This window comes from Littorina saxatilis, linkage group LG10 (assembly GCF_037325665.1).
Source record: "Littorina saxatilis isolate snail1 linkage group LG10, US_GU_Lsax_2.0, whole genome shotgun sequence".
NCBI classification, from domain to species: domain Eukaryota; kingdom Metazoa; phylum Mollusca; class Gastropoda; order Littorinimorpha; family Littorinidae; genus Littorina; species Littorina saxatilis.
Window position 1 is genome coordinate 3,586,021 of NC_090254.1, and position 9,507 is coordinate 3,595,527.

General features: G+C 48.2%; 1 protein-coding gene across 1 annotated transcript; it reads right to left on the reverse strand.

Annotated features, from left to right (window-relative positions):
• Positions 1 to 1,759: 1,759 nt before the first annotated feature.
• LOC138979122 (5-hydroxytryptamine receptor 6-like) lies at positions 1,760 to 6,622 on the reverse strand. Its single transcript, XM_070351932.1, has 2 exons — positions 6,243 to 6,622; positions 1,760 to 2,642 (listed from the first exon to the last, which is right to left on the reverse strand). The coding sequence occupies exons 1-2, from the start codon at positions 6,620 to 6,622 to the stop codon at positions 1,760 to 1,762; spliced, it is 1,263 nt and encodes a 420-aa protein (XP_070208033.1).
• Positions 6,623 to 9,507: the final 2,885 nt, after the last annotated feature.

A 9,507-nucleotide genomic window follows, 5' to 3' on the forward strand; every position in this document is an offset into this window, starting at 1 on the left:
TCGCGCATCTTTGTTTAAACCGTTTCAGTGGTCTATATGTGACCCTCCACCACGAAATGAGTCGCATGTCACCTCGCGCGGTTCTGCGCTAGGCTTAAAATAAGTCCGGGGAGTGTCTGGTAACAGTGTGAGGGTCACCTATAGTCACAGGCTTATAACTCAAACAGTGTTCGCTCTTTTCTAAAACGGTTTTCACCACTGGATAGAGCATAAAACACTCTTTAGGAAAATGTAAAAATACGAAAATCCTGCAAAGGTGACATGCGACTCATTCCGTGGTGGAGGGTCACATATCGTCATCTTCGTGTGTCTGGTTGTTAGTCTTATTTTTTTAATTATTAAATCACACAGAAGAACGTTCTGAAGATGCAAGTAAAGGTTCAACTTCAAGTTTAGATCTGAAAGATTTAGCCCACATAATTATCGTTGATGGAATCCTTTTGTGTGTATGCGTCAAAGTTACATTTTTGTCGGCCTTGTGTGTGTGTGTGAGTCTTCATAACACACAAAACATTTACAAAAACACAACAACGAACACACACAAAACGCAGGCTGAGGTTCACCTTCCTGTTCGGATTTGAAAGACAAGCCCACCCATATTTGACAAAATGGCCACCGTAGTGTAACGCGTCCATCAACGCTCGCAGCCAGACTCCCAGAAGGGATACTCTAGTTTCTTTGACCAAGATGCCTCGGACTTTGCACCAGTCTTCTGGCTGCAACTTTCTCTCGCATCCAATAGTCGTCAATCTTGTTTGCACTTGGCAAGAAATTCAGCACAAGTCTGGGTAAAATGTCCAGAAAAAACGAGGTCACGTTTTCCACACTCAATGAGACGAAGCCCAGGATTTGTTAAATCCTACTAAAAGCCCAGAACAAAAAAATCGAGTTGATGCACAGTCAAGTAAACTAAATGGTTGTGAGATTCCCGTTGAACGCTGCAAGACCGGTAACTATTCGTGTATGTACGTATGGCAAGGACGTGTTTTTTTAATTGAAAATCCGTTTCGCGTACAAACGCATATTACTCCGTTTTTCTCTGAATTGGAAATATGTGCGGAAGAGTTGAAACTCCAAATGGGCAGAATATACCTGCGCAGTTTCAGCGGCACAGACGACGCACTGCATATTATTTATGCCGCGATATGGATTATGACGAGTACTTGGCCTGTTTTCCTTTCATGCAACGTGTAGCGGGCTGGGATAATCTACAGTGCGTCGTCGGTCCTGCTGAAGTTACATATGTGAGCGGAGCCCCTAGCGTTTTTGGCGTACGTTTGCAAAAGCATATCCTTACTGCACACATATCCACATCATGTAAAGTTGTATTGAATTGTATACTCCTTTCGATTTTCACTTCAGGGTAGATGCATGGCTTGATTCATGCTCCAGGCATGCATTATGGCCTGTTGATTTCATTTTGAACAAGTTCAATGTCCCAGAAAACATATCCACGTCATGTCAAGTTTTATTGAATTGTATACTCCTTTCGATTTTTTCTTCATGGTAAATGCATGGCTTGATTCATGCTTCGGGCATTTGCAATGTCTCAGAAAACTTGTGTCCGAACCCTACTGGGGAATATAACTATCACACTCGTTGCTTTATACCATTTGAATATAATACTGCGGACTGAGAACGCTAAATCGAGAACTGCCTGCAGGAAAACTACGTCTCAGAAATAAATACACGTAGACGTGAAGAAATAAATAGGGAAGACGTAGTTTCTGTACCTGAAGCTCTCGATTCACCATACCACTCATACGTCAAACTCGTCCTTTTTCAAAGAAGAGGTATAACCGTTTTTACTTCCTCCTCCTCCTCCTACTCCTCCTAATACTACTCCTCCGTCTGCACTGTGCGGCAGAATAATAGTCTGCTTCTCCAGTCTACTCTCCGCGCCATTGACAGTCTTGTGAGCATTCTCGCACAGACTGTTCTTCAGACTCTTGTCCAGAACGCTATGACTGTTGGCGTATGTCGAATCCGCAGGCGTGTCCTTCACTCCGCCCGGCTTGGAGGATTTCCGCAGGAACGCGAAACCCAGCGTAGGGCAGCAGGCCCTGAGGTTGGCCATGTACACTTTACGGAAATCTCGCATGAGCAGCGGGTAGATGATGGGGTTGACCAGGGAGTTGCAGTACCCCAGCCACACGAAGGCTCCGAAGACTTTGGTCGGCACGCACTTGCACTGAGCATCAATCACGTTAGTGACCAGGAAGGGGGTCCAGGTCACCACGTAGGCTCCTACAATCACCCCCAAGGTCACGGTCGCCTTGCGCGTGAAGGGTTCCCGGATGCTGTTGTTGGTGAGCTCCTGGCCGAGCAGAACCCTGGACGGCGCGATCAAGGACCTGACGAAGAGAGATTGCCGCTTGGCCTCCTCGGAGACCCTGCAGTAGAGGACGAAGGCGATGATGATGGGGAGGAAAATGGTGACGAAGGATGCTGTGAGGGCGTAGGGAAGGCTGACGCGTAGCACGCACTGAGGGATGGGGCCGATGGTGGTCAAGTTCTGGAGCGAGTTGTGGTCGGGGTTGTGCCAGCCGTTGGTGATGGGAACGAAGGAAGACGCAACGGCGATGGACCATGCCAGCACGAGGAGGACCCCTGCCCGCCTGGCTGTCATCAGGGCGTTGTATCTGTGAACATAATAACGTGGCAGTGTTAGTATGTTTCGGGTGTTGGACCATGACAGCATGAGTAGGACCCCTGCCCGCTTGGCTGTCATCAAGGCGTTGTATCTGTGAACATAATAAACTGGCAGTGTTAGTGTGTATCGGGTGTTGGACCATGCCAGCATGATTAGGACCCCTGCCCGCATGGCTGTCATCAGGGCGTTGTATCTGTGAACATAATAACGCGGCAGTGTTTGTGTGTATCGGGTGTTAGACCATGCCAGCACGAGGAGGACCCCTGCCCGCCTGGCTGTCATCAGGGCGTTGTATCTGTGAACATAATAACGCGGCAGTGTTAGTGTGTATCGGGTGTTAGACCATGCCAGCACGAGGAGGACCCCTGCCCGCCTGGCTGTCATCAGGGCGTTGTATCTGTGAACATAATAACGCGGCAGTGTTAGTGTGTATCGGGTGTTAGACCATGCCAGCACGAGGAGGACCCCTGCCCGCCTGGCTGTCATCAGGGCGTTGTATCTGTCAACATAATAACGCGGCAGTGTTAGTGTGTATCGGGTGTTGGACCATGCCAGCATGAGTAGGACCCCTGCCCGCCTGGCTGTCATCAGGGCGTTGTATCTGTGGACATAATACACTGGCAGTGTTAGTGTGTATCGGGTGTTGGACCATGCCAGCACGAGGAGGACCCCTGCCCGCCTGGCTGTCATCAGGGCGTTGTATCGCCGACTTCTGACAGCTCCTGCATCGTAAATCTCCTTGTCCCAGGGTACACGCTAGCCTACAGGAGCTGTCAGAAGTCGGCGATAGCATGGGAGCGCTAGATAAACAGTCTTGGCACTACCAAATGTGATGCCGATATGTCTTCTTTAATATACCTATATCATTAACAATACTTGCAAAAATTGTACTTTTCTATATCGCAATTCCCTATCATCAACGCTGTGAGTTGTGTGTACGCGTACAAGACTAAAGGGGGACATGATGTTTCCCCATGTAAATGCCTGAACAGATATATGTGGCGGTGAACATTGCTGGTGCCTTTGAGCATGCTGACAGCAGCAAGCAAAAATCATTTCGTAACAACCACTTCCTGCTTCTGGGATTTCTTTCAACCTAAGCCGATAAAATAGATAAATCCACAAACATGTATTTCCTGGTAAATACATAATCACAGTTTTTTAATTAATTTCTTTTCAACAGCGAACAAATCTGAAACTGTATGAGGAAGTCGTATACTAATGTATATTTGACATATATCGACATGTCATTAATGTTATAATGTTTACAGTTCACATTTTCCTGGAAAAAACATGAGCGAAGGGAAATATTTTAACTTAAATGTCTTTCAACTGTCAATACACATGAAACTGTAGCCGGAAGTCTTACAATATAGACCAGTTTCGAAACACACACACACATATACTCACTTACTCACTCACTCACTCTCACTCGATCAATCATCAAATCAATCTCTCCACACACACACTCAATCACTTACTCACTCACTCACTCTCTCGGAGTGGTGTCCCTTGGCGTAAGAGACAAGTCGACTTGACAGCAGCTCTCCAATTGTTTTGGTTTAAACTTGCCAAGATGACCATTGTTGGAATACCAACACATGTGGAAGCAATCCTAACCACCCTAATGTCTGACCACCACGTTAAATCGTGGAAAGTTGCTGGCGAGGGAGAGGACACAGTATTTGTCCTTCGTCTGAGCTCCAGTCAACATGGACAAGAAGCCGCCATTACCGCACGAACCGGCCAGTGGAGAAAAAAGTCAGCAGCACAGATCCGCCGAGACAGGAGACGAGCAGAGCAAAGAACAGAGCAAAGGAAAACACAGGTGGGAATGGATTCATGTAATGCAATGCCTGACTTTCAAGGTGATTCTCTAAAAGACTTTGCTACTGTATCGACGTTTGGAATTGACCACACAGCCAATTCAAGTACTGTGACAATTGACAGTGTCACACAACAACATTCCACAGAAGACAGATCACGTGAAACACGCAGCCTGGACACCCCAACACAGAACACACCTGCCCACTGTCACACAGCACGCACCTGCCCACTGTCACACAGCACACACCTGCCCACTGTCACACAGCACACACCTGCCCACTGTCACACAGCACGCACCTGCCCACTGTCACACAGCACGCACCTGCCCACTGTCACACAGCACGCACCTGCCCACTGTCACACAGCACACACCTGCCCACTGTCACACAGCACGCACCTGCCCACTGTCACACAGCACGCACCTGCCCACTGTCACACAGCACGCACCTGCCCTCTGTCACACAGCACACACCTGCCCACTGTCACACAGCACACACCTGCCCACTGTCACACAGCACGCACCTGCCCACTGTCACACAGCACACACCTGCCCACTGTCACACAGCACACACCTGCCCACTGTCACACTGCACGCACCTGCCCACTGTCACACAGCACGCACCTGCCCACTGTCACACAGCACACACCTGCCCACTGTCACACTGCACGCACCTGCCCACTGTCACACAGCACACACCTGCCCACTGTCACACAGCACGCACCTGCCCACTGTCACACAGCACGCACCTGCCCACTGTCACACTGCACGCACCTGCCCACTGTCACACAGCACGCACCTGCCCACTGTCACACAGCACGCACCTGCCCACTGTGACACTGCAAGCCCAACCACGTGCGAGAATGTCAACCCTGGGGTGTGTCATGCTGTGATGTCACAGCCAGCAGACGACGAAACCACTATAGCTGAACTGGCAGCAACGGAGCGAGAGTTTGAACCAGATGATGTCTACGACTTAGCCTCACACTGCTCAAAGAACGTGCGACTTGGAGAGAAACTGTTAAACAGAAAGAGGAACCGCACTCTCACAAAAGTAGTGTGCGAAAGAAAAGGTGGAAAGAAGACGCTGATTGCAAGGGGAGACGACTACGTCCTGACATACGACTGCGAAACAGCACAGACAACGTCATTCCAAGAAGAGGAGGAAACGCCCCCGTGTGTCCGGCGTCTGCCCCAAGTCGACCGCAACGTCTTTGGAGAAGAAATCGACCATCTCACTACTGACCTTCATGTCGTGTCTACACTGGTACAGTGCTACCTCCGTGCCATGCCAGACTGACTGTTGTCGCAAAACTACAGGGCACACATATTTCATGTGTGTTTGTGACAAACCGCGATCGATATGGAACAATACCGCGTTCGAAACGGAAAAGTTATTTCCCGACTTGGATTACAAGTTGGATGCTTCGGACCGAATCACGATGCATTGTTTTTGTGTAACAGACTGAAACCAATGTGTACACTGATGTTCGTGGATCGTTCGATTACCCAACCCCCCAGCACCCTTTGCTATAAACAATATGAGTTTTCGCAAATAAACATTCTGATTCTGATTCTGATTCACTCACTCTCTCACTCGATTAATCATCAAATCAATATCTCCACACACACACACTCACTCACTCACTCTCTCACTCGATTAATCATCAAATCAATATCTCCACACACACACACTCACTCACTCACTCTCTCACTCGCTCAATCCCAAAATCAATCTCTCCACACACACAAAGTCCAACTCACCTGAGCGGGGTCATGATGGACAGGTAGCGGTCAAAGCTGATGAGGCAGACGTTGAGCACGGAGGCCGAGCACAGCATGACGTCAAATGAGGCCCACACCGGGCAGAAGGCCTCCCCCAGCACCCAGCGCTGGCAGACCTCACTCAACGTCGCAGGCACCATCACCACCGTCCCCACCAACAGGTCCGCCGCGGACAGTGACACAATGAACAGGTTGGACACAGTCCGGAGCTTCTTGTCGCTAAGCACGGCCACGAACACCAGCACATTCCCCACCAAGGTCACCAAGGTCAGTAGGCTCAAGGTCACGCCCGTGGCCACGCCCCCGGGGGTCAAAGTCAATTGGCCGGGGGAGCCGGGGACCAAAGGGGCTTTGGTCATCCTCACCAAGACATCTCTCGATCCCGACTCCCACCCCAGCTCGGCTATACCCACAGTGGGGGTCAGATCAGGATGGGGTGGTGGGGTGCGCGGGGTGTGGATGACGGCGTGTGGAGGACAGTCCAGTGGGGGTCAGATCAGGAAGGGGTGGTGGGGTGAGCGGGGTGGGGATGACGGCGTGTGGAGGACAGTCCAGTGGGGGTCAGATCAGGATGGGGTGGTGCGGGGTGGGGATGACGGCGTGTGGAGGACAGTCCAGTGGGTCTGAGTTGGTGAAGAGTTAAGCAACGTCCACCTGGGGACGCCAGGAGTTATAACCCTAAATTGATTGTGGGAAGTACACGAAGTTGACTGCACGAAGCTTTGGCACTACATTTTCGGTACAAAAGACTTCGCAAAGTTGCCGCGAAGTCGACTTCGGGCTCAACTGAGGTCCGCTTTTCGACTCAACGAGAATGTTGAAGAGTCACGATTCACTGAACGCTTTCACGAGTCACAAGAGTTGACGAATCACGATGAACACGGGGTTGATTCACCAACAGAAGCCACGAAGTATTGGGAGCGTGATGAATCACGATGAACACGGGGTTGATTCACCAACAGAAGCCACGAAGTATTGGGAGCGTGACGAATCACGATGAACACGGGGTTGATTCACCAACAGAAGCCACGAAGTATTGGGAGCGTGATGAATCTTCACGCGCAATCCGGTTTCAGAGTCATCTTTGAGTTATTGAGAAATAATATTAGGACACACTGGCAGTCGTCCAGATCGTCAACACATAACAAAGGCTCGTCATTGTCCCGATCAAACACAAGTTTTCAGTCACGACAGTGCTCATGAGAAACATGTGGAGGTTGTGGTGTAAACCTCAGGGCCAATGTTCCGACATAGTGATTCAGGCACACTCACTCACTGAAACAAGCAATACGGATAACGATTAGTTCTCAACTTTCACTGAAACAAGCAATACAATACGCAAATATATATGTTTGTTTCATCGGAATGAGTTTATGTGGAAGCAGTTTGCATTTCTTTATTGTTCTTGTATTTCTTTCTTCTTTTTTTCATGTACCCCCAAAGGTTTGTTTTTTTCAAAAACATATTTGGCTTACCTTGCCTTGCCTTACTAAAACAAGCACTGCAGAGTACGATTGGTATTCTACTTTCACTGAAACAAGCAATACAGATTACGATTGGTATTCTACTTTCACTGAAATAAACCTTACAGATTACGATTGGTAATCAACTTTCACTGAAACAAGCAATACAGATTACGAGTGGTACTCTACTTTCACTGAAACAAGCAATACAGATTACGAGTGGTACTCTACTTTCACTGAAACAAGCAATACAGATTACGATTAGTACTCAACTTTCACTGAAACAAGCAATACAGATTACGAGTGGTACTCAACTTTCACTGAAACAAGCAATACAGATTACGAGTGGTACTCAACTTTCACTGAAACAAGCAATACAGATTACGAGTGGTACTCAACTTTCACTGAAACAAGCAATACAGATTACGAGTGGTACTCAACTTTCACTGAAACAAGCAATACAGATTACGAGTGGTACTCAACTTTCACTGAAACAAGCAATACAGATTACGAGAGGTACGTACGTACTCAACTTTCACTGAAACAAGCAATACAGATTATGAGTGGTACTCAACTTTCACTGAAACAAGCGATACGGATTAACTCTGAGAAAATCTCTGATAAAATCCCGAGAGAGAAAAATCACAGAGGTTCAAAAAAGTGCGTTCACACAGCCTGCAGTCTCGTTAATTTTTAACTTTTTTCTCCGTGGGTAAATAAGCAAATGCCAACAGCAGACAAATACACTTAGCAGACGGTGCGTGGGGATACACAGACCATCCAAAATAACCTGACACGCAGACTATTTTACCGTGGTTTGCCGAGACAACAGGAAGTGATGGCGTAATAAGTGTAGTGTCAAAGCCTTGTGTCACGAGGTGACGTCATCCAATATGGCCTTTGCCTTTCCCTTGTGCCGCTTCCTGGGGTGATTGTCCACGCTTGCAGAGTTTGCTGGATGAGTTCACCGCCTGAAAAACAAGATAAATTTGCTGATGAACCTTAATTATGATTACCCAGTAGGATTACACATATTGGTCGTCTGGCTTTGGGTAAAACGACGATGATTAATGTGGTGTACGTGTAAACACAAACAGGATGGTTCTTTGTCAGAGTAATGAGGCTCATCACGTCATGTCTGCTTGCAAGTAAGCAATAGTTTGCTAATTGAATTATACGTAAGGGTGGGGGGAGGGTAGAGTGTCTGTGAGAGAGAGAGAGACACACACACACACACACACACACACACACACACACACACACACACGCACACACACATACACACACAAAGACAGTCAGAGACAGAGAGAGAGAGACAGAAACACAGAGAGAGAGGGTGAGACAGAGGGAGGGAGAGGCAGAAAGAGAGAGGTTGAGGCAGTCAGAGGCAGAAAGAGAGAGGTTGAGGCAGTCAGAGGCAGTCAGAGACGGACAGAGAGGTAAAAATAAGGTTGAGGCAGACAGAGACAGAGACAGACAGAAGGGGACAGTCATAGGCACACTGGGTAAAAGAGACAGACAGCGACACTGATAGAGAGACAAAGAGACAGACAGCGACACTGATAGAGAGACAAAGAGACAGACAGCGACACTGATAGAGAGACAAAGAGACAGACAGCGACACTGATAGAGAGACAAAGAGACAGATAGCGACACTGATAGAGAGACAAAGAGACAGACAGCGATACTGATAGAGAGACAAAGAGACAGACAGCGACACTGATAGAGAGACAAAGAGACAGACAGCGACACTGATAGAGAGACAAAGAGACAGACAGCGA

Bases quoted from the DNA above. Each gene is read 5' to 3' on its own strand.
- LOC138979122 (XM_070351932.1), bottom strand. From the start codon at position 6,622: ATGACCAAAGCCCCTTTGGTCCCCGGCTCCCCCGGCCAATTGACTTTG. The intron at 2,643-6,242 runs GTGAGTTGGACT...TTATGTTCACAG, and splicing joins TCCATCATGACCCCGCTCAG to ATACAACGCCCTGATGACAG.